General features: G+C 34.1%; 1 protein-coding gene across 1 annotated transcript; it reads right to left on the bottom strand.

The window, feature by feature from the left end:
• Positions 1-3,232: 3,232 nt before the first annotated feature.
• LOC147067798 (coiled-coil domain-containing protein 6) lies at positions 3,233-27,171 on the bottom strand. The gene is made up of 11 exons (XM_085952360.1): positions 26,870-27,171; positions 20,755-20,893; positions 18,174-18,264; positions 16,747-16,896; positions 16,499-16,642; positions 14,763-14,902; positions 14,353-14,430; positions 9,006-9,120; positions 8,249-8,344; positions 7,971-8,054; positions 3,233-5,841 (listed from the first exon to the last, which is right to left on the bottom strand). The coding sequence occupies exons 1-11, from the start codon at positions 26,892-26,894 to the stop codon at positions 5,656-5,658; spliced, it is 1,248 nt and encodes a 415-aa protein (XP_085808486.1). The 5' UTR covers positions 26,895-27,171; the 3' UTR covers positions 3,233-5,655.
• Positions 27,172-27,176: the final 5 nt, after the last annotated feature.

Here is a 27,176-nt window from a genome sequence, read left to right on the forward strand (position 1 = left end):
TGCCACGGGTCTTCCAGTGACCAGTCACCACAAACCTTGCATGTGTAGAATGCCGAGATGAATGGGGCTAATCCGTTCAGAAGGCTATTCGAGAGCCAAATCAATCGGATCACAATCCTCGGACATGAAGTCCTGGTGCAGAATAGGAGGTAGTAACATTACACTTGCTCAAATGTTTTTTGTTTTCTGGGAAAGATCCGGACCCGAAAACTCTAGCGTTGTGTGCGCGCGCCTGAGCAGAATGACATAATAAAGTGATCATCTTAAGTCAGGATTAAAAATCGCATATAGTCTAAAGAGCAATATACAAGTGTCTATTAAAAATTGCTCATTTTGTTAAGTGAAAAAATTTTGAAAATGTACATTGTTCTGGTCCTAACCTTCAATATTTGAGTGCAAATACAAAACTTTTACAAATATTATGTCATCCGGGGTCTATCTACTGCTGGGTGAAGACCCCTCAGCTTCTTCCACTACTCACTGCCAAGTACATTCGCCGAACTTGAGTTCATCAATCTAGCGGGTTTTAGGATGGCCATTTAGTACTTCCTGGATACTACTGCAATATTGTATTTGTCCAGCAGTTGTTCATTCACCGAGCGATGTGTCAGCCTATTGCTATTACATTAGCTTGGGAACTTTTATCACATCATGCTAACCTCTTTGGGATCACGGTGGGGGTCAGATATAAAGTGATAGTTTAGGATATAAGGAATAGATGGGGTTCAAGAAAATGTAACATCACAACACTAAGAAAATATATATATTTTTCTGAGAATAAAATATTCCGTTAGAATTTCACACTTACTGAAATCCATTATTCACAAAGATTGTTTTAATGAGGTAAAAAAGGTGGCATAATTTAGACAGGGGTAAAAGATTTTGATGTAGAAAAGTGCAATGATGTGAGAGAATACGTATCATTTGTGTTGAGTATTCTTGAATATGCCAGCATTATTTGGAGTCCTAATAGGTTCATGCACACAATTAAGCTGGATCGAGTCCACAATAGATTTCTTAGATTTCTCTACTTAAGAACATACGGGTTCTTTCTTATGATAATGACAATAAAATGAATTTCCCGACTCGTTTTCTTCTGGGTATGCTATCAATGCAATCCCTGTCTACCCGAAGAGTGATTGTTCTTTTAAAGCATTTCTTTTTACTTCTTCGTGGGTTCATTTACAATCCGCATATACTGGCAAATATTAATTTTCATGTTCCCACCAATATCACTCGCAGCTCCACGGTCTTCAAGATACCTCGTCGCAGGACAGATGTTATGTTTCATGATGCTGTGTATCGTGCAATTAGCTTATTTGATGGCACCATAAAGGTTGATTTGTTTTTTATTAATTATATAATGTTTGTAGACGTTTTAAATAGGATAAATTTATAATTGTATATATTATCATATTTCTTTAATATTTACACATGCTGTCTTTTCCACTTTCTTGTCATATTAGTTGTTATTTGTAATTAAGATATTTTTATATATTTGTATGTATTATGTATTATGGCGCATTGGCCAAAAGCTGTAATGCCGTAATACTCTTTTTTTATAAATAAATAAAAAAAAAAGACGAAGAGTCAAAAAATACTGAAAATTGGGTGATGTCATTTATGGACAACCTGTTGTCCATTAGTTTCTTCTGTTGTCTTTCTGATAAATTATCATAGAAATGTTGACAAAATAAAACCACAAATAATTCTTATAGGTATATTATGTTTGTAACATTTTGACAAATAAACATCTTTAAATAGATAGGGTAATTTACATAATATTTCCACTGCAGGTAAAGCAAAACCAAAGCGCCACCGTTTGATATAAGTAATTAAATTCTTTAAAATGTAATAAAAACTAACAATATTTCTAAAATAAACAAAAAAACTTATTTTTTATACTATTAATCCTGGTGACAAAACACAAAAAACTTGATCCCTAATGTTGAGGGTCATTACACTGACATGTTGGAATATGGAATTACTATACTTCTACCCAAGTTAATGTCAACAAGTTATCTTCAAATACAAAACAATCTTGAATACACCTCACAATATAGATAGAATGATCATATCGTAAATAATCATACATGTAATTCAACAGTTTTTGACATTACAACAATTTTTGGAAATTGTTTGTCTGGGTACAAACATTCCATATACTAAATCAAAGACACTTCAAAGATAAAGACTATTCTCAATGTCAGCTAAAATCATCTCATCTATAAATTATCGCCAAAAAATAAATAAAAATTAATTGCAACATTTGCCCCCAAATAACTTGATCATTTTAAAATTAACAGTCTTCAACTCAGATGTGTCATTGATAAAGGAAAAAAATAGCTCTATTATATTATTATATTATATAATATCATTAATGACGCATTGTATTGTGAATTATAGTAATGATTTTTTTTAGATAAAATAAACAGTTGACTACGTAGACATTTTTAACCACTTAAGCAAGGAGGATTACAAAAGGCTCACAATTATAATTATATAAAACATAATATATTTCATTATGTAAGTGTCATAAGAATATATTTTATTGTTAATCCATCCTACATAATATATTACAGATATAAAGTTTCAACAAAAATAGTTAATATTTAAAACACGTTGAAAGTATTGAGACTTTCAAAACGTGTAAGGTAAAATATACCCTTGGGATCATTGCCAAAAATATGACGATTATTGCGTAATATTATACCTGCAGCCCTATTCCATCATAAACTCTGAAGTCCAAAATCAATTATAAATAGTGATAAAAATGTTATGATGCATTCCAAGAGTTATCTCTAGGTAAGAATTGTCAAATATAATGTTTCCTAACGGCACCCCTGGCAGCCACACTAACTAAATAGGGTGAGATAGAGGATAGCAATTATATCATGGGCTGTAACGATTTAAAAAATTAATACTCACTCCGCAATATTAGCATTGGATATGGCGTATACATAATTCCAGTTCGACAATATCTTTTTTTAGATCAACCAAACGTCACATGACAATAAAAAAAATGTCAGTGGCACTACACATTCGCAGCAGATGCAAAGTGTCAACTTGCAATTTAGGTAACCGCCTTGTATACAGAATTCATCCAGAAGCTATTGGAGTTATCTCGGAACAAAAAAATATCAAAAAGAAGTTAACTAGTTGGAATAGGCTTGCTAAATGTATAATAATTTATGATTTTAAATCGCATGAAGTAGAATTTCAGTTTTTTTTTACTTACTTAGGTACCTAAAAATTTTGTACCTGCATGTTTAGAGTTGCAGATAGTAATATCACCATTTTTAATGCTTAAAATTGAACTCCTCTCTGTAAAAACAGCATTATCCCGAGATCTTTGTTTTGAGTGAACAGCGATTAAGAAGATACTTCAGTGAAACGGCAAATAATTTTCAACTATGGGCACGACGAAATTTTGGACTCGCTGGCAATCGGAGAGCGAACGTCGAGGTGTGAATACGTCAATTTGTTTCGTGATGGCGACAGGGGAATTAATTCTTAAATCGTGTAAAGATGACTAAAAACATTACCCATTTATTTGAAAAAGAAAACATGTCAATGAATATATTATTATTGTTACTAATAGAACAATAAACAGAATACTAAACGGATGCATGTTGGATTTATATGACAAATTATATTTCGTTCGGCATGCGTCATTTGCACCCGCGACCCGCAATCCGCGCATCGCCTAGCCACGATCTTTTTAGACCATGCCTCAACTGAGGTATAGCCTTAAGCACAATGTTCCAGTTCAAAAATCATGTGATAACCGATGATCAACATGAAGAAGCATCATTTGAACCAAAGACGTTGCATATAGATGGTGTTTTCTATGGTTTCCCTATCAAAATTGCTGAAGCAATTTCAGTTTGTCATAATATGTAAGTGCAATTTTTCTATGCATCAATGAATATTTATTGAGTCAGCATTTATTTACTGATAGAATTCTATTTTACTAGTCTTGATAACGGTGTTACAACCAAAATAGCTATCGACTTAAAAAACAGCCTGTAGAATTTAACATAATTTATATTATCATTTTGTGAAACTTCCACACTCTTTACTGTATATTGTATGAAAATTAGTACACATATCATTTTTTGCTTCACTCTCAGATGTTTAGGTCTATCTCTATAAAAAAACCAAATTTTGATTTGAATCGAAAATTGTCTTTATTGCGATAATGCTCTTCTTCTTCGATAAGGTTCAATTGCATGTACGTGGCTTATTGATTTATATGTATGCTAATTTTATTATACATCATGCAAACCCAATCACCCCATATCATTGAAAATTTATTGACATTCATATGAAATGCTCAAATGTAACCAGCACAGAGAACATGGGCTTGAGGTAACTTTAAAAGCTGATTAAAATTTCGTAAACTAGAAGTTTACATTGTTGTTTAAATAATATGTAGATTTCTAACATGCAGCTGTGGCTAGATGCAAACAAAATAATGATTACATCCTCTTAAGTGGTCATAATTTGCATCATTAAGTCTTCCGGTAATAATTTATCTTTATTCCAAAAACAAAAAACCCTTCAATGAGTACTTTAGTAAATTTATAACAGTTTATTATTCCAAATCACAGAACACCAATCGGAGAAAAATAGTTTTAGAAACGATCACTCTGCGAATTGATTTATATCGTCGCATTCTCTTTTTAAGCCTTACAATAACTAACAATCGTTACGATAATTACAAACGTAGTTACAATGATTGTGTGGAAAAAGCGAAAACGTGCATTCATCATTAGCAACAAAAATAAGATTCAAAGAGCAGCAGGGAAAGAGGATCCATCTCCCGGGCAACACTCACCACACCGCTTAGGAAACCGCTCACCAGTAACGTAACACTTCTGTATTATAAATTTTACCTCTCATCATCTTTTTGAGTGAAAGACCTCTGTAAAAAATCTATCATAGAACGCCAATACAACAAAGAGCCGACATTGCTATTTCTTTAATTGAAGCTATTACTGACAAATTTATACAGCAGTAGGAAATATCACAGTAGTACGTACAGATTCAAGATGAAAATATGTATATGCATTTGATGTAACATTTATTGTGAAGCTCAAAGCAGATAAAAGGTTATTAGAATTATAATTATAATCATTGCAATATTTTCGATTGATTGTATATTTACGATTATAATTTTTTTTGAAATATAATATCATTTTCAAAGATTATTCAAAGCCACAACAAATTATGAAATGAAAAATCGCTATTGTTTTGACAAGTTACAAAATAACAATATTATGACATATAATATACAAATAGGTACGTAAATAAATGTTAATTGTAAAATATTAATTTCCGAGTCACCTTGCACAACTGTGATACTTTTATAAGCTCAAAAAAGACCCTCCCAGAAGGCAATGCGGGTAAATCATAAAAACAATGTCAAAACACATTTAAATTCATTGAGCAAGTAATAAAATGTCCAATATTTTAGTTATAGGAAAAAACGAATACAAAGAAACATTATTGTAATCGTTAAAAAAAATAAAGGTCTCTTCAATTTATTCTTGAGCTGCAAATCCAGATTCCCCAAATTCAGCAAAGTCGTTCGGTTGGAGGGAGAGATTATACATGTGGCATGAGATAATGATGTGATCAGGATGGCTAGTCTTAATTAGAAGCAGAGTTAGATGTGGATGTGTCCATGGGGCTGGCGGGCTGGGGAGAGGCGGGGGCAGGAGTCGATGGCAGGGCGGAAGGAGGGAGAGAAGAGGAGGGAGCTGCCACGGCAAATGAAGAGCTGGTCGAAGAAGAGGGGGCGGCAGGCTTCACGAAACGGTCGCCCGGTCGACGAATCTGAAATACAAAGAAACAACGGCATTGTAATATATATATATAATAAGTCTGCGATAAGGATCTTTGGTGAACACGGTGTGGATCTCATCTGGCGGTTCATCAAGAGATTTTTTATGAGATATGTTGAGAAAAATATTATTTTGTTTTTCCTATGCATGTTTAATCCAACGACCTAATGGGTCGGGTGAATTACTAACTGTTCTTAGTAAAAAAAAAATGTCAGTTAATATCACCTCTGTGGAGCCCGATGACCAAACATAGTAATTTACTTTTTAATAGCCACATCGAACAACAAAACATCGAAAAAACAACATATGGACATGGGTTTTCTACTCGTAGTCCAATGGGGACAACGTCATAAGAAAAATATCTATTTCCAAACCATTTTTCAAATATCTAAATTGAAGGCCATCATGAGAATTTTGTTATTTGAAATTAATATTTCTTAAAAATAAAAACACAAACTGTAAAATAAAAAAAAAACTTCTCTAGAAAGGTAAAAATAAAAAAGGTCTTACTAGAATTTTAATACTTAAATAGGCTGCAAGTCATTTCACATTACAGTTCATTTAATTACACTTCTTAGGGCTTGAACAGACAGAGAGCGGTCAGGCGTTCTGCGTTATTTGTAGTGTGTGAACCGGCGCGGTCTGACTACCTGCTGTGTACACAGTTTTGATGAAGTCCATACACTACAAAGAACGCCGAACTCTGAACGCGGAATGCAGAACACCTGACCGCTCTCTGTCTGTTCAAGCCCATAATGTTATTGCCCACATCTGTCAAAAGTATTTCAACACAATTTTACATCTACTAAATCAATAAATTCCATGAATTATTTAATGTGTATGTATTTACCAGGATAAACCACATAACTTGAATTTGTGAATTTGAATGGTATTGTTTTATAATTATTAGATACATTGACCATTTTGAACACAATAAATGTTCAAAAAACTGGAACCAAAGCATCGAGATTATAATAAAATGCTACAACTGCCTGTGAAAAGACAGACCATCCTCAATTATTATTGGACATAGACAGGCAGAGAACTTCAATTAACCATCAGTATTCAAAACATTTAGATGAACAATCACAATAAATCACAAACCGACATTGTCATAATATATATACACCTATATAAATGATTATTATCGCCAACCATTAAAACAGGCCGACATTTTGTAACGTGTCAATGTATAAAATAAATTTGTCTATGGCTAAAAATTCACATGGAAACCTTGGTGCTTGTCATGAACCATGACACTCGATATTTTGTCCAAACTATTTTGGAAAATTACATATTTTTATTCAGAGTCGGCTGGGAGAATAAAAATTTTATTGTCGAATTTAGAGTAGCTGTCTTAAGAGCATATTATATAAGTGAAATGGCAAATAATTTTCAACAATCGGTGGGACGAAATTTCGCAGTCGTCGCCAATCGGAGAGCGTTAGTCGAGGTGAGAGCACATGTCAATTTGTTTTGTGATGGCGTCGGAGGAATATATTCTTATATCGTGTAAAGATGACTAAAAAACGTTACGCATGGACTCAAAAAAGAAAACATGTCAATGAATATATTATTATTATTACTAATATAACAATAAACATAACATTAAATGGACGCATGTTGAATTTTTATGACAAATTATGTTTTGTTCGGCACGCGTCATTTGCACAATCCGCGCGTCGCAGTCACGATCTTTTTAGACCATGCCTCAGCTGAAGCATAGCCTTAAGGTGATTCATCAGTGAAACGGCAAATAATTTTCAACCATAGGCGCGACGAAATTTTGCACTCGCTCCCATTCGGAGAGAGAATGTAGAGCTGGAAACACGTAATTTTGCTTCGTGATGGCGACGGCTGTAATAATTCTTAAAACGTGTAAAGATGACTTAAAACGTTACCCATTTACTTTAAAAAGAAAACGTGTCAATGAATATATTATTATTGTTACTGATAAAACAATAAACAGAACATTAAATGGACACATGTTGGATTTAAAAGACAAATTATATTTGGTTTGACATGCCTCATTTGCACCCGCGACCCGCAATCCGCGCATCGCCTAGCGACGATCTTTTTAGACCTTGACCTTGACCTTTTAACGCTTGATGAAGAACTCACCGGTAAATGTACGAGGGGCGGAGTAGAAGCAGCCATAGGATGAAAGACTCCCGCTAGCATGGCACAGCACTGTCCTCCATGATGCTACATAACAAAAAAAATAACATACTTATACCCATGAAAAAATCCAATTCTAATTGATATCATATAAAGTAACGGTTATAAACCCTTATTTATTTTGTTCTATATGGGCCACAATTTTGTAGCCACATTAGTTTTTATTTATGTGTCCAACGTGAATCGGTACATGGAACAAAATTAATAAAATTTCAACTCACATTTTGAATACATTCATTAAATTGACGTTCGTCTTCCATCTCCAATGAAGATTCACTTTCGGAAAGATGGCGACAGAGAGCCTCGCGACGCTCCACCTGGAAATTAATATAATATGTAGTATTATGTAGAAGTTGGTGACTGTTTGATAATATGCTATAATTAACAAACTAAATAATATAAGAATAACAGAAAATCCATAATGGTTTGAGTTTGGTAAATTACTATGCATATTTTGATTTTGCTTAACTCTCTTTGGCATTACAATATAATTTGATCCAAAACTGTAATCTTTATGGAAGAAAAAAACAAATACTTGTCGATAGATGTATAATTATTGAGATACTGAAGATTGAATGAATACTAGTGACATATAATTAAAAATGAGTTAAGGGCACTTTTTCATGTGTGAATATTTTTCTGGGATACGCTCAAAAAAGATGTCAAAAACATTACAAAATCCTACTGTATATTATAAGCAATAATTCTTCTGTCGTATTCCTCATTGTCGGAAGTATTATGCAATCTCCCATCCTGATACGCCTGTAGCATCCTTTGTTTGATTAGATAACGAGAATGAACTCTCTGTCTTCCACACCAACCCTTGGTGTTTCCGCTGACGATAGGCATATCTAAATAAATAAACACCGTTTCTTGACGATTTTCTCGTTTTCTCTGACTATGTCACTGAAGAACTGCAAAACTTCCTGAAGACAAATTGTGGCAAGCCATTTTACGTCTATAAAGTAAATAACTAACCTCTATTTGCAATGTTCTCTGCAGACGTATATTTTCTTCGCGGATGGTTTTTTCTTCCATGGCATAGCGCTGCATTTTTTCTTTGCTCTCATTTTGCGATATTGTCAGTTGATTTCTGAAAAAAAAGACAACAAAGTGTACTTTGATGGATAGCCTTACATGTAACCTTATTTATTACCCTATAAAATAACACTTAATAATTCTAAATTACTGCTATTTAAGCTGATTTGTGTTACTCCATCTCTTTCTGTCATATATGCAGCCGCAATTTGTTCACAGCCGCCTTCCATGTTGCTATAAATGCGTCTGATTGAAAAGATTTTAGGGCAACATTCCTTGTCCCGAGATGAAGCCGAACGAGAACGGAGATTGTTTTGTTGCATTTAAAAAAATTCTGGCATCATACTGTCAACGTGTAGATCTCTTTGCTTTGATTGTTCGGCAGCTTTGTATTAAATTTTGTTATTAACCATTTTTTTTTAAATTTTGCCTCTATGTGCTGCTCTCTTCAATGAGCACTTTTAACTTAAAGCCATGTAAATTCAGTCAAAACACACATGGGTAATTACTTCTGAGACATTCCCGTGATACGTCCGATTCGACTTTCGAACATTTGACTTTCGCACAATTCGCTATTTCGCACATTTAAAAAAATCGTTTTTTAAAACGTCGCACTGTGGGGTAAAGATATCCCCCTCTCGCTCGCTCACAAGCAAGTGCATTTCTTGCATCACTTGCATCCTGCTCACACCCGTCACTTTGCTTGTGAGCTAGCTAGGATAGGTTTAGTGAATGAGAAACGGAAAAACTGCAGTATTGATACGAACAAAAAGAAATCAAGGACTCACATAGTTCACATGATCGAGACAAAGATGGAAATTATTAGACGTTCTGATAGCGGTGAATCTTTTGCATCAATCGGACGTTTGTATGATACAAACAGGTCTACGATATGTTGTGATAATTGTGGAAATATATCTTTAAAGATTATTTCCGAAAGCCACGGCGTAGTTATGGATGAAATGGAAAAATCTTTGTCATCATGGATCGATGACCAACATCGAAAAGATGTCCCTCTGAGTATTTCAATTATTCAAGCGAAGAAAGGCTCTTAGTTTGCACAAAGATTGGAAGGCTAGATTAAAAGAAGATTCTAACACGATGTTTCAATCAAGTAATGGTTGGTTTATATTAAATTCACTGGAGAATCGGCTGATGCGGATAAAGATGGTGCATAAGAATTTATTTCCTCATTATCCAAAATTATTGAAGATGGAGAATATTCCTCTAGCCAAATATTTAATGTAGATGAGACAGGTTTATTTTGTGAAAAAATGCCTAGTCGTGCATTCTTATCTAAGGAAGAATCAGTTGCCCCTGGGCATAAACCTTATAAAAAACCGATTGACATTGCTTCTTGGTGGAAACTTAGCTGGTGATTTAAAGTTGATGCCAATGTTACTTTATCAACCAGAAAATACCAGAGCATTGAAAGGGAAAGATAAAGAATTGCTTCCAGTCATTTGGTAATTAAATAAAAAAGCCTGGGTTCCTGTGTTAATATTTAAAGATTGGTTCACTTTACATTTCTTGCCAGCAGTTAAGCAATATTGTAAAGTTAATAATTTACCATTTAAAATATTTTATTTAAAATAATAAAAAGAAGAGTGGCAAAGAGTTAACTCTTGATAACTTTTTAAGAGAAACACCCGCAAACCCCACTTAAACATGTCTCTTAAACGCCTCATAAACATCTTATATTTACTTGATAAATAAATATTTTAAAATACACACAATTTAAATATTTTTTTACTTCCCTCTACTTTCGAACATTTAACATTCGCACACACTTTCAGGAACCAATTATGTGCGAAAGTCGAGGTCCTCCTGTATTAATACTATCGACCGAAGGTACTTGATGGACTTTGAATTTAAATTCTAATGGATTTAATGAAGACATTTTAAGTCCACCTACTATCTCACCAGACTAAAAGCCTTGTAGGTCCACTATGCCCCAGACTTTGCGAAATTAATGGGATTTATATTAATTTAAGATTGAGAGTAGGGAATCCAATCCCGAGCCAAAATTCTGATCCCGGGATTTCGGGATTACAATTTGACAATCCCGGGATTGGCATTTTTTCCATTGTTAGTATAAATTTTTTATATTTACAAATAACATTGATAAAATCGGTCAAAAATAAATCTAGTATAATTTATACTATTTAAGACTTTAAGATTGTTAATATTGTATACGTTCAATCTTGGAAATACACAAGTTTAATGGAGTACATAATATTGTGATATAAATAATAATGTGAATTTAATATGAGATTGCTGTTTCTTATAATAAAGACTTAACGAATGGGTTAGCGAGATTTAAAATAGTAAAGCAAATAATCATGGCGTACTTATGGCCTTTCCGCTACATTAATCTAATTAGTCAGCCAAATATGAAACTGCCGTAAAACGTATGATATCATGGTGGAATTACTTTGTTAAAAGTGCGAAGCATTGTTTCTTTCCAATCTTTCCATTTTTAATAATTTATGTGAAAAAGTAAAATGAATCGGCAACCTACACATGGGTATAAATCAAACTTCATTCAAACTCAGCTAATTTCTATTGTAGTTATTTTTAATTAAAAGTATTTTTTCCGTCATATTTTCGCTTTTATTTTATTTTCCATAAAAATCAATAAAAAAATCAATCCCGAAATCCCGGGATTATGTTTATCAATCCCGGGATTCATAGGTATCGGAAATAACTCGGGATCCCTAATTGAGAGTAACATTTTTAGCAAAAACTGCAATTTTATACATTTTCCTGATAACTTTCATTTTAAACAATAAATACCTATTTAAAAACATTAATCACATCAGGTATATTTACTAGAAAAATTTATGGTTTTTTAATTTAAAAAAAATGTCTTAACTATGAATTTTTCAAAAAGCGCTTTGAAACCTAAGACCTTATCAAACTACATTTTAATCATAAAATATTCATAAAATACGATGTACTAAAAAAAAATTATTTCCAAAAATCTATATTTTATAGTGTTTTTTTAAATTGAGGCGTCTAATTACAAAAAGCGACAAGTCCACAATTCAATATTTTCGGGAAACGTTTTTATGTTTCAAGCTTCAATTATTTGTTTTAACATGAGATTATTTTTTCAGTTGTATTCTATGTCGGAATTAGAACCAAATGTCAATTTGTTTCAGCCGATAAACTCTTAAATGTAATAAATATAGGCAAAATAAAATTGGACATAGCGCTACTTGTACCTCACTTTTTAATTTATTCCGCATAAGGCACATATTTCCGTGGCACTGTCAAGAGTTTACCAGATGCTACAGCATGGGAGACGCCCTTTTCAATATTGAACGTTCCCTTTTTGGTTGACTTAAACACGCGCGAAATCAACCAAATTATACCAAATATAAATAATATGAAACACGGACTTGGCGCTTTTTGTAATAAATTGAGACTTAAAAAATTTTTTTTCGTAGGGTTATGTCGCGTTTTGGAATTTATAGATCAATACATATTGTGTCATCATCATCATCATCATCAGCCTGAGTCTATCCACTGCTGGATGAAGGCCTCTTCAAGTTGCTTCCACTTCTCTCGGTCCTGTGCATTGCGTTGCTACGTACTTTCGCAGAACTTTATCATTTCATCGATCCAGCGGCCTCTAGGTCTACCTTGTGGACGTTTTGTACTTCTTGGATACCACTGGATGACTAGATTTGTCCAACGATTGTCTCTTCTTCGAGCTATGTGTCCAGCCCATCTCCATTTAAGGCTTTTAATAAACTCTATTACATCGCAAACCCTTGTCTGCTTCCTTATCCACTCATTCCTCTTTTTGTCCTTTCGCGTTATGCCCAGCATGCACCTCTCCATACCACGTTGTGCTACTCTAAGTTTCTGGATCTCTCTTTTACTTAGGGTCCATGTTTCACACGCATATGTCATCACGGGAAGCACACACTGGTTGAACACTTTGCGCTTTAGGCACAGTGGAAGGTCACTTTTGAAGACATTATTCAGGCGGCCAAAAGCACTCCAGCCTAGCTTTACTCTGCGAACAATTTCATCAAATATACATCCATCTATAGATACTTGTTGTCCCAGATAGATGTAGCTTTTCACCTGTTCGAGCTGAGTGCCATTGATGAGGATCTCTTTTTGTCCTGCAAAGCAGTTGAACATGACTTTCGTCTTTGTTACATTTATTTTCAAACCTACTTTGTTGCTTACTTCAGCGAGTTCCTGCATTCTGCTTTGGAGGTCTTCTGAGTCTTGCGAGAAAATTACTATGTCATCGGCAAAGCGCAGATGACTCAGGTATTCTCCATTTATGGGGATCCCTTTGTCATTCCAGTCAAGTTGCCTGAATAAGTCTTCAAGGGTAGCTGTAAATAGTTTAGGTGAGATTGTATCACCTTGTCGGACTCCTTTGCTGATAGGAAATCTGCGCGATGGTTTATGGAGATTTACAGATGCTGTTGCGCTACTGTATATATTATTGAAAATATTTATATAGCGTCCAGGGATTCCTTGTTTTCTGAGTACGTCGAGTATTGAACATTTCTTTATCGAATCAAACGCCTTCTCATAGTCTATAAAATCCATGCATAGTGGGATAACCCATACAAAGAATACGTGCATATTTTTTTCTCGATTTTGACCAAATGTGGACTTATCGCTTTTTGGAATTAGACGCCTAAATTGTAAGTTTATTTTTAGACTGGAAAAAAATGTTGTCAGATAAGTATTGATTATTTAAAATGAAAATTATCAGTAAAATATATTAAATTGCAGTTTTCAAATTTAACTTGTTGACCGTGGAGCATTTAATTACTTTTTAATTATCGCATTTAAATAACTTGCTAATTATATTGAATGGCCAATTAATTAGTGTACAACAGGTGTTCCGTCCGCATGGAAAGGATTAACCGTAGAAGCGTTACGATCACCCGTAAGGAGAAGAAGCAATGCTGAGCTCTACAGCTCTGCAGCACAGTTCATTCAATTGGGAGACTGCACTGGTCATATCAAGTGCACCACATGATTGACAATGAATCAGTCTAATTGGACTGACACATACATGTTGAGATATTGAAATGAAAAATTGGTACCAACAATGTAGCCAACAATCTGTGAAGGCTTTGTCAATATTCATCATGAAGTTTTTTAAATTATAACAGACAAAAAAAAATTGCCTATTCACTGACCAAAGGAAAATATATTGAAACCCGACACTTTTTAATATTAGTACCTACATATAGATAAAAGTTATTATTAGTACCTACATATAGATAAAAGTTATTATTCTTACCTAAGTTTTACAACTTCAGACCTAAGTGTTTGTATGTGATTACTAAGGTTGGATGCAGTGTCTCCATTACTGATATCACTAGAACAAGATTAAAAGAAAAATAAATTATCATTTTCACTCATAACGAGGTCAAGGTCATCCTAAGGTCATCCTAACAGATCGTCCTTTACAAAAGAATGACTGTAGTCATTCCCTTAACCCTTCGGGTCCACCAAAACACACATTGAAAAAACACCAGGTAAATTTGTTAAATGCGGGATTCCAACCTGCGACTGGGAGATTTAAAGGCAGATACTGTACCATTCCTCCACTGCGGGTAAACAAAAAAGTATATTATAAGATATTATAATTCAATTGGATCAAAGTATAAAGTAATAAACTTATTTAAAGATGAAATAATAATTAAATACCTCGGCAATGTGGGAGTCGTTACGGGCTGATCAAGTCGAATCTGTAAGGAGCGCTTTTCCGCTTCCAATTTATCCATCCGTTTCCAAAGTCGATTCACTAAAGCCTCTTGTTCTTGCTCCAGAGTATTTTCTAACTCCACCTGTGTCAATAAAAAAATATATTATAATAAATTTTCAAAATAGAAACATTATAACATAATATTAAAACGTTGCCGAAAGAAATTAGTCAATTTGGAAACAATATGATTATGATACAGATTGAGCATAGATACAATACTATTTTCCTTCTTAAGCATGACCCTACCCTCTATGGAGTCAGTGGAGGCACTCGACACAATAGATTAGTCAGAAAATTTTAAATAGAGCCTCCAAATAGTTCAATCCAGTCATAAAATCATTAAATTAGGTATAGCAAAATTTTAAAACGATGCCTAAGTATTTCTCACAAATTGATGTTTTATGTTTATTTAAATTTCACAAAACAAATAATCAACCATCATTCAACAATGTTAAAATCAGTGATGTCCCATGGGATTAGGCAGATCATGTATTGCTAAGAGACAACAAATCAAGGCAGAAATACGGAATATTATGTAGCCTACATCTTTGAGAGTGAATTCTGTGGACGCGATAATTAAAATTCGATTGTTCATTTTTTATCTTAGAGGGCTCAAAATCAGTCAGTGTAAGGCCTCTACATCACTAAATGAAAACTTTGAGACCTTCACGATCGTTTATAGTATTAAATTTTTGGGTTACCACATTATTCTTCCTCCTTCTTTCCTTGACGTTTCGGGTTTGTCGCAGAGGCTATTCTCAAGAGAGGGAGTATTTTAAATTATTATAGCAGTGCCTGTGACGAGGTGGATATAGTGAAATTTATGAAGATCCTATGAGTTCGATAGGTGGGACATATACAAAGGATTAACAATAAATCAGATACAATACATTATCATCAATGATGCTCATAATGTGCTGTCACAGTAAGCTGCAGCGACGGGAAAAAAATGTGTAATGTCATTTTTCTTGGTATTTAAAATGAGCAGACTGATGATGCTCCCATCCGGTAGCACGAACATTGTCAGTTAGCAAAATCTGTGAAATCGCTACAACAATGAGGTCACCTCACGCGTATCGCGCTTCATCATGAACCGTGCTAGTCGATGAACTTTTTTTTCTATTAGCTGCATACCTACACATTTTCGAGTCGTTCATTGTTTTTAGTGGTGTTCTATTCAATTATTATCTATGTCTGCTGTTTACGTCTATTATCTATGGTCTGCAGGTTGGTTTCTGTTCAAAATATTATCTATTGATGCAATATCGTAAGTTATTTTAACGTATGCACACGTAGAAACTTAAAATTAATAATTGACATTAGCATGAATAATGAATAATAATTCAAAATACTAATACATTCGAATTGGCACTTTCCATCAGTGAATTTACAGAGATAGTGACCATTCAAAATATTTTGCGAACCATAGACTAAATTCGTCACCATGGATAGAACTTAATGTGATGATAATGCATTTGAATCTTTAACATCGACAGTCACGAGACAACGATACATCAAAACCATAACTCCAAGGGCTAGATGGAGTAAAAGGACCTCCAGACTTTCAAGTGTATCCAACTGGTGTTCCAGAATAAGGGAGAGGCTATGTTGCAGGCGGCCATGACCCGCACCCGGCTGTAGACCTAGTAATAATAATAATAATAATATATTGAAATACCTTTTCCCTTCGAAGTTGCTCAAGATTAGTTTGCTTGGCTAAGGTTTCAGCTTCGAGCTTTTCTATTTTGCGCATTAATTTGTTGACCAGACACTCTTGCTCCTGCTCTAACGTCTGCTCCAGGCGACATTTCTCCTGCCGCAACTGCAAATCGATAACAGAAGGATTGACAATGATGTCCAGATCTTCGTTCATACAATTTCCAAGAATAGCTATAGTCAGAATGACACAATAGAAATGAGCCGCACCTGATTGAGTTTTCTTGAAAGGTCGTTCGTAAGACATTCCTCTTCCCTCTCATAATGGTGAGCCAAAGTTTCTTTCTCTTTTTTGAGCGCCTGAATTTTCTTTAGAAGTGTATTTGAAATGTACTCTTCCTCCTGTTCTGCTTTAGCTTGCTGCAATTAAATTAATAAATGATGTAACATCGCTACCAACAGTGCATATTACTGGGAATTAATTAAATATCTTTTGACGCTTTTAACAGTATCATGGGTGGTCATTTAAAATCAAAATAAAAAAACCACAAATTAAGTAAGTTAAAATTAAATACAAAATAACTGTTCATGTTCAAATTGCACACTTCAGTAGGAATACTGGAGTATTTCCACATTGTAGAGTTATAGAGGCTACCTAGCAAAACCCAGGTTACTAAAACAGATTCATAGAGAATAAAATTAAACTCTAATGAATTAAAATTTTCTTTATATTATTTGATAGAAAACATAATTAAGTATTTTAATATACGGTCGAACTTGGTTATTATGAGGAAGATGGGACCGACTGAATTTGCTCGTTATAAGCGTTACTCGTTATATCAGAGAATATGTATTTTTAAATGAGCGATCACATAACAAAAAAAGTCGAAATTCAAACAAAAATACACAATTAGAATTTTTCCCCGAAATAAGCATGGCATTCATACACTACAAAAGAAGTTGTTTATTGTAATAAACGCTGGTAGGTACCTACTGACTTCACAAACCTTGGATTTTTTACATGCAATTTAAACCATATTCGTGGAAACTTTTTCAAAATTGTCAGCGAAAACACCAATTAGGTAGGTACTTAGACACTTAACTAGTGTCATAAACGTAATTCGATCACGGCGGCATCCTGTCCGGTCGGATTTTATTGCTAAGGGTCGAAATGTTTTTGAACGATCGACGCATTAAGAGTTTCAAGAAAATTTTTGACGTTTTGAAATTTTTTAGCTCGGTATATCCGATAAGTAGCTCGTTATAAAAGTGAATAAATGTATGGAGAAAATCACAAACTAAAATGACAACGAATGTTTCCTCATTACATCCGAGATCTCGCTATATCCGTGATCATAATAACCGAGTTCGACTGTATTTTAAAATGACATTTACAAGAATGGTTTATGAAGTTTTAAGGTGATGTTGCCAGTTGTTTCAAGCTAAAACTCATCATCAACATGATCGATCCATCACAAACGAAATATTTTGAAGATACCGTCGGTCCTTCCGCTCACTTTAGAGTAGAGGTTAGCATGCTTGCAACTCTCGCATCTCAGTCAAATTCACATGTAATTTTTCTGCCCATATGCCTCATTTCAGGTACTGTCTTCTTCTATTACAACAATTCTCCAAATCAAAATTATTAAACATAAAACTATTAATTTATGATGATGTAAATAAAACAATTTACTTACAATGCTAACAGACGCCTGTCTCAAGGTACGATTCTCTTCTTGTAAAGACTTTACTCTTATTTTATACGTTTCTAGTTCCACTTTCAATACCCTGGAAGAACAAATGAGAAAAAACATCAGTACATATAGGTACAAGAGGTACATTAATCTAGAAGCAGCATTGTCACAACCAGTACTGGGTAGCATAAATAATAGACTGTACTAGAAATATCAATTATGCCTCAAAAAATTAGAATAAGCACTTGTCAGATTCCTTAGTTTTTGCTGCTTGCGATTGCGTAATTACATTGGGAGTTTCCCAGATGCGAGACAAAAACACCCCCACATGTATGATGAAACGAGATAAAAATCAGCTTGACAACCCGTATGGTGTTGTATGATAATCTATGGTCGCAGGTGAACGAGTACCAGTGGGGGGAAGGGTGGAGGTAGCCTGTTAAAATCCGACATAAATAGTGCAAACTAAAAGTTGTCAGTCAAACGTATTTGTTTTCATTGAATCAAGACTATTATGTGTATATCAGGGGTTCACAAAGTGTGTCCCGCGAGCCAATTATGTCCCGCATGACTTTTTAATGTGTCCCGCGAGATGTATGTTAAATCTGTTTTATTTTTTATTCTTCATATCGAATATTAAAAATAACATTAAAAATTAAATATCCTCTGGCAAGAATGAATGTGTCAGACACTTTGATATTTGTGTATGCGAATGTGCGAAGTGGGGGGGGTTCGGCGCAGGTGCAGTTAAGGGCGCGCTGCTGCCATGGTTGTGATGTTAGCTCAAAGTTAACAGACAATCATATCGCATCTGTTTTGCGTATTCACACCACAAAATTTAAGCCTAGATTGCTGGATTTAGTTTCAAACAAACAATTGCATAAATCACATGGTGAAAAAAATTTTAAACAGAAAATATTTACAAAAGAAAGGCAGGGCGGCCTGCCAAATATTTTTGATTTCAAAATTATCCCTTTGACGAAAAAGTTTGTGAACCCCTGGTGTAGATAGTGTTTGTAAATTTGTTAAATTTGATAAACCCTGCCCAACGTAAGCCATAGTAGATACTAGTCAAAAAATATTCATTTATCCATAAGATATCTAAAATTAAGCAATTAAACCATACATAATTTTAGATATTTTAGAAATAAATGAATATTTTCTATTGATTATGGTTTGGAACAAGCAGGGCTTAATGAACCAACACCATCTGTAATATGTATTTTTAATTCGAAATTAATATGTCTGAAAAAGTGTGCACTATTTTTGTTGGATCGCCCATAGCATACCTACACTATTATGGTTTTGTTAACGCAGGGTTTAGTTGAATTTTAAAAACTAACCAACACCGCCTGCAAATTGTATTCTTAGTTGAATGAAAATAAATAAGTATGACTGACAAAATTTAGTGTGCACTATTTATGTCAAATCCTAACAGCCTCCTCCACCCCTTGTCACTGGCGAGTACAATACGTGCCTTATATTAATTATAATACAACAACTTTACTTAACCTTGAAATTGTGCAGATTGCGATTTCTTCTACTGTGTGTGAATTACATAGAGAAATTTAATTATCAATACCGTTATTATTTCCGACTGCTCTTAGACGAAACCTATTGCATCACCCAGTTTCGCGTTAAAGTTGACCACTCGTAACCACCATTTTCACTACTTTACAGGGGAGCATTAAAACTGAATAAAACGAAAAGTATTGAAAATAAAGCAAACCCAAAAATAAACTTAGTTTAAATAGTGAAACAATGTTTTTATTAATCAGATAATGTTAACATTTTTATGAAACATAGAAGTTATTGATGAAAATATATCTTACGAGGTTACAATATACGACAAAAAAAGCTTAATTCTATGATACGAGGAAACAGTTCACACTAAATGGAACCTCTCAATCCCATCTCAATCAGTTTGATTTATTGTGATGAGATAGACTGTCATAGAATGCGTGAAATTCTACAGGTATTAAGAGTTTTTAATTCCTGCAAATCTTGAAATTTTGAAAAAACTTTGAAAAAATTGCCAAACGTGTCACATACGAGCAACCAACTTTTAAAATGCGTCATTCTATAATGCAATTAAGATATTTAATGTTGACACCTCGTAAGCCATAACGTAGATTCCTCGTAACTTAAACTTTTTCTATTAAACACTGGACATTATGGTTACGAGGTAACTATTTTTGTTATTATGATCAGTTTTATGACGTTTTTTGTAACTTTGAGTCAACAGATAGGTATGTATTGAAAAACTGAACAAGTTGGCATTCATAGTTCATTTTAGCCAAAAAATCGGTTACAAGGGGTCACCTTTAACGCGAAACTGGGTTACGAGTAGTTAATTTCTCACCTTTGTTATGCTGAAGTATACAACTCATAGAATGAGATGCAACGATCCCTCTCTCTTTCTCTCATCCCGTGACTAATCATTTATTCTTCAATTTAAATGACTGACAAAACATTATGTATGGCAAACTTTTATATTAGGGAGTAACTCACATTATTTGCAACCGATTGATGAATGATAGAATAGATTATAAATTATTGTAGAATAAATAGTAAAGGAACAAACCTATTTTGCTGCTGAAGAGAGTCGATTCGTTTTTGAAGCTGGTCTCGAGAAACAGGACTCGGAGGAAGCATCACCGCTCCGCCTTCCAGAACATTTAAGTCCGATTCTGATGCTGAGTCAACCATCTTTGCTGATTCCCCTTCATTGAAGAAATTGCCATTAATACTTTATTTAAAAATTCAATAAAGAAGGCTGCCATGTATTTTACAAGTATATTTACTTATACTTATATTTACAAGATTAAACTTTTATTTCATTTTGTATTAATACATTTTAGACTTTAGCCTTCAGATAATATGAATATTATTTCATAGCTGCAATGCTTTTTAATGTTATTTTCTTGTTTACAACTTATTAAAATATCATATAGGTATGCTTTATAATTGCATATTAAAATTATGATATTGTTATTCAACATTGTATTGTCCATATCCATTCATGAGAAAACTTGTATATTATAACAAAAGTTTGTTCTCAATTAAGGTGAATTGAAAACATGAATCACTTGAAATGAATTCCATAAATATACCTAAGATGGTACAGAGCAGCAAAGAATAAATGAAACAAAATAAATATACATATTCCAAATTAGTGTTCTATACTTTGAAACTATGATTTTCCAGATCAATGTCATTCATATTTTCAAAAATAAAATCATTGATCATGGTTCGGTAATCGACCATAACACTTCGGACTCATTATTAAAGAAATAAGGATGATGCACGTGTAAACCGCACCAAACAGTGCAATTTTGTGAAGGTAATTGAGTCTATAGGGTTTCTTCTGGATTGGTGTCAATCCATATGCGACAATTTTGTTTATTAACAAACCCGTTAAGCCAAAAATAAGCCTCATCGCTTAATGCAATTTTGCGGTAAAACAACGACAACAAGTTGTGCAAACCGACGACTAGAAGGTAAACATAACTTCTAAGAGGTAGAAGTTATAAAATAAATGCACATTGTCTTTTATTTCGATCTTGTTTATAGTACCAGAGATATTTAGATTAATTAACTAAATTTCTATCCCACGGACAGGCCAGATTCGTTATTATAGAGAAGACATAATTTTGAAAAACCTTAGAAACATACCTATTAGAAAAAATCCTAAAAAAGGTTTAACCGAATGGGACTAAAACTCACATCTTTCACTTTCCGGGCAAGTGCATTATCCTTTAAGGCAGTGATGCACAAACCGCGTCCCAAAATAACAAGGACTTCATCACTAAATTTTTCATTGAATACATCAATAACTTAATTTGTTATATACTAAGTTCTATCACGCAAATACATATTACGTAATGCAGAGTGTAGCGCAGTGGTTCTCATGTGTGGCCACCAGAGGATTTTGCTGCGGCCACCAACATCATTTTCAGTATTTAATTTAATTAACTGGGCTAACGTTAAATATGCGTTATTGGAAATGAGTCATGACCAAGTACTTAAAAACCATTTTAATAATACCACGGTTGAAAAATTTTGGTCGAAGTTATACGTTGACCAAGAATCAAGTCAATTCAAAGAATTGGCAACAATTGCTTTATTAATATTGTCGATTTTTCCTGCTACTGTATACTGTGAAAGATCATTCAGTGTAATGCACTTCATCAAAAACAATTATCGAAGCCAGTTGACAGATGTAAACTTAGAAACAGCCATGCGGCCCGGCCCGCATTGGAAAAAATGAGTATTGAGGAATTACCATTTGCATTATTTTTAAATAAATCTATATATATTAAACAAAGTCGGGTTAGTTACACCATTTATAACTCAAGAACGGCTGGACCGATTTTTATAATCTTTGATTTGTTGGATTTGTCTCCGCCCCGAATAGCAGAATAACTATTAAAACATTGGATAAATCACGGAAAAAATAAATTATGAAAAAAATTAATTTTCTCATACATTTTGTATGGAAAGGCTTTTGACTGACATCGATGAATTTGAACGATGAAAACCTCGCGCATTCGAAAATAAAAGAAAATCACAAAAAATTTAAATCCGTATACAACGCCATCTCTGATACATGACAGAAACAATAAAGAAGAAACAAACAAACAAAAGAAAGAATGATAGTCGAAATGTCTAACTGTCAATGGTGTAGTGTGCCCAACATTTCGTGCTTCATGTCAACAGCTCAATTTGCTTGAAAACGATACTCATTGGGATATGACAATCGCTGAAGCAATTGTTTCTGCATCTCCAAGTCAGATACGCACATTATTTGATATCATTATTTCGACATGCTTCCCATCGAATACACCTGAACTGTGGAACAAGTAAAAGGATGACATGTCAGAAGACATTTTACATCGAATTTGTGTCAGTTCAGGGAATCCCGATCTCGAGGTGAATGAGGAGATACATGACCAGGCTTTGCTTTTGATCGAATACATGTGTTACCTCATGTGCGGCAGTTTTTTAGTCAAGTTAGGAATGCCAACGCCACATCGTGGAATGAACGACGCATTCAATCGAGAATTGGAACGTGATCGTGAATATGATCGAGATGCATTGAACCAATCAGTTCGAACGAATGTACCACTGTTGAACCCTCAACAGAAGGAAGTGTACGATACGTTAATGAAGGCAATTGATGATGGAAATGGTGGCTTATTTTTCCTCGACGCGCCCGATGGAACTGGGAAGACATTCCTCATGTCACTGATTTTGGCTACTGTTCGTGCGAGATCCGAAAATGCTGTAGCAGTTGCTTCTTCTGGGATAGCGGCCACGTTGTTAGAAGGATGCCGAACACCTCATTCAACGTTGAAATTGCCGACTGAAAAACCGACATGCAACATTGCGAAATACTCAGCAGTGGCCAAAGTTTTGTTAGCAAGTAAAATCATCACCTGGGATGAATGCACAATGGCGCACAAACGCGCATTGAAAGCACTCAATCGAACTATGAAATATCTGCGCAATGACTCAAGAAGTTTTGGAGGCGCAATGATTCTACTATCTGGTGATTTTCGCCAAACACTACCAGTCATTCCAAGATGGACCGCTGCTGATGAAATAAATGCTTGCCTCAAATCATCGACTCTGTGGTGCTATGTGAAGACACTTCAGCTGACGACAAACATGCGAGTTGCATTGCTAAACGATCCATCTGCCGAAGATTTCTCCAAGCAATTGCTGACTATCGGTAACGGCCGTGTTCCTGTCGATGAATCGAGCGGATTGATTTCATTTCCGCTGAATTTTTCTAAATTTAACTAAGGACGAACTCATCAACAAAGTGTTACCGAACATCATTGCTAATCACAAACATGACAATTGGTTGAGTGAACGAGCATTCTTGCGGTAAAGAACAAAGATGTGGATCACTTAAACTTCACAATTCAAAATCAAATCGTTGGTCCACTGCATTCCTTCAAATCTATCGACTGTGTAACAAAGGAAGACGAAGCAACCAACTATCCAACTGAATTTTTAAACTCATTGGATCTGCCTGGCTTGCCACCGCACAATTTACGATTGAAGGTTGGCTCGGTAGTCATCATTGAATTGAAATTGAATTACAATATGTGAACTTACCAGACCCAGAATTCGAACATGGGACCCTCGACACTATAGACCGGCGCTTAATCCACGCGGTCATCGTGTGTGTACAGTGTGTAGAGTTCAATATAATTAAAATACTTTTCATTTTGATTTGATTTTTGCACATTTATTGAACTTATTCATTTTGAGTATTCATTTTAACTTAATAAAAAACTGAATTTAATTCAGCTAATAAGTTAACACAAGATTATTGATTCTGAGGCGGTACGAAGTTTGCCGGGTCAGCTAGTAGATATTATAAATGTACTAAAATGTTCAAATATATTTTATTAAATCGACTTTTTTAAATAAAATTTAGCTTTAATTTTTTCAATCACAACAAAAGTAAAATTTGGTGCGGCCACCAGACATTTCCAAAGAACTGTCAATGTCAATATGTTATATAGTTATAGTTAAATTTCACGTGAGAACGACTGGTTTAGAGTGATTTTGGAGTATCTGATATGTAGATATAAAATTTTAAATAATAAAATGTATGTTTCCTCTAGTATAATATACCATTATTTTTCAACACTTTTACCCACTGCGGCCCGCTAAAATTTAGAAAATGGATAAATTCTTGTCCGTAAAATTTGTACGTATGCAGTTCGCCGTATCACACTTCATCGTGAAATGTTGTATCGGAAATATATGGTCCAACCTCTTTGGGTCGTACTGAGATAAAATTCATGTCTAAATAGATTTTTTTTAAATCTCAAAGTGGGCGGTGGTCGAAATAAGTTTGAGAACCTGTGATGTAGAGGAATGGAGCATGATGCAAGTATCATGCTCCGTTGCAATCGTTGGCCTGCAATATGGAAAATTCTTCGGTAAATGTGCGCAGCTGCCGTCACGAGATTTTATAACTTTCTTTTTAGACCAAACCAAACCTAACCTAACATAACCTAACCTAACATAACCTAACCTAATCTAACCTACCCCTACCTAATATTACCTAATATAATCTTGGTGTGTGATAATTAATTATGCATCGAAATATGTGAAAATTTCAAATTTTTAATTAACAATAATTATGTATTGGATTGAAAAGCATCTGCGCCGACAGAAAAAACTATTTAATATAATTGTCTACATGGAATAAACTGTTTTCTTAAAAAAAAATAATTATAAAAGCTCATGACGGCATCTGCGGCACAATTACGAATTCTTCATTTTTTGTCAGGATAACAATTGGGGGAAAGTGTATTTTTAGAAACATTGGTAGGTATATAGCTTAATGTTTATAAGAATTATCATGCGAAAACATTAAAACGCCCCACAATCTACAATAGTGGTGGCGAACCTATGGCACGCGAGATGATTTTGCATGGCACGCGTTTGAAGAGAAAAAAATACCTGATAATAATAATAAAATATGACAGATCGCATCATATAAAAAAATAGCAGGCAAATACTTTTCAAGAATAAGCTTTCCGTTTTATGTAAATACCTATATAATTGCATAGGTCGGTCCTTAGGCTTTATTCGTCACATAAAATATTACCGCACTTATCAGGCACTATACTAATAAATATATACCGTATAATAATAATAAATACCGCACTTATCCTTATCAGGCGGCGGGGATGCCGCGCCGCGAGCTTTAAATTTGTATCGATTTACTATGCTTGAGACCACTGTAGCTAATCTGATTGTAGCAATTCTTATGAAAATGTATGCCATATTATGTAGGATGTAGCTAGTCCACAATAATGTCGAGCTGAGATAATGGCACTTTAGTAACACGATTATTAAAAATGTATGTAAAAATGTCAAATGTCAAATTGTAAATGGTATTTTATTTCAAGAATAATTTTTATGCGGCTTGGCTATTTTCAGCAGAATGTAGAGAAAACCATCTCACATCTGATCTATATCAAATCTCATTTTTTTATTTTTTGTGGACTGGCTACTTTCTGCATAACTATGTCCAATTAATACATTAACAAAAAAATTCATTTCTACTCACAAAAATGACTGATGAAGCTAGCAGTAGTAATTCTAGCAGACAGTTTCAAAATTGGTGGACCGAAATGTATGGCGTAATTGAAAAAGTTATAAAGCTAAATATGTGCTATGTTCTGCGAGTGGTATCTAGAACATCATCATCTTTTTAATAGAATTCTTAAAAACCATTTTTCCCCATGAAAAACGTCAGACAGCCGAAAAATAATATTTGGGAAATTTTGACACGCGTACGTAAAAAGGTTCGCCAACCCTGATTTACAACCTACTTAAAATATTAACGTATATTGAAAATACAAATGGTATGGTACCATTATTGCGGTGCCATGACATTTTTAAGATAGGTGAATCATTGGATGTATTTATTCTTTAATGTCAAAAAACATGAAAAAAAAACAAAAATTACAACAAAAAAATTCTACAACTTAATAATAATTGCAAGGAAAATGATAAATCTTAATAAATAATAAGACCTACGAATACAGCAGTGACTTTTTTTAAATAAGCATGAAAATGTGCAATGTAAAATTGACCATTAATTATTAAATATCGTGTTGAATGGGCAGTGTACCTGCATAATATAATTTAATCACCATAAATACCTGATTGCGCTAGATCCCCATCCATTTGTTAGCAGTAAATGAATTTACGATAAAATTTTGACATTTACCACCCCGGCTGTAATGCAACTTGAACGCCAGTAGTCCGCAAACAAGCTGGGAATTCAAGATGTTTAATGGGCAGTTAAAAGTGCCAGCGATGTACAATTTGATCCAGTACTCCTATTTTCTAACCATTTAACATGTCATAAACCGAAGAACAAACGAGTACGTTATAATATTACAACCTTCTAAGCTGTTTTCTCGGTGACCATATGCATTTGCAATTTGCATTCAACGACAATAATAC

Source organism: Rhyacophila brunnea, unplaced genomic scaffold (assembly GCF_057557595.1).
Source record: "Rhyacophila brunnea isolate RB1 unplaced genomic scaffold, BYU_Rbru_1.0 scaffold_3, whole genome shotgun sequence".
Classification (NCBI taxonomy): domain Eukaryota; kingdom Metazoa; phylum Arthropoda; class Insecta; order Trichoptera; family Rhyacophilidae; genus Rhyacophila; species Rhyacophila brunnea.

Excerpts from the sequence above, each read along its gene's own strand:
- LOC147067798 (XM_085952360.1), bottom strand. The coding sequence starts at position 26,894 with ATGGATGGGGATCTAGCGCAATCAG. Across the intron at positions 16,643-16,746 it reads TTTCAAGAAAACTCAATCAG|TTGCGGCAGGAGAAATGTCG; the intron begins GTGCGGCTCATT and ends ATCGATTTGCAG. Across the intron at positions 8,055-8,248 it reads TTAATGAATGTATTCAAAAT|CATCATGGAGGACAGTGCTG; the intron begins GTGAGTTGAAAT and ends TTTGTTATGTAG.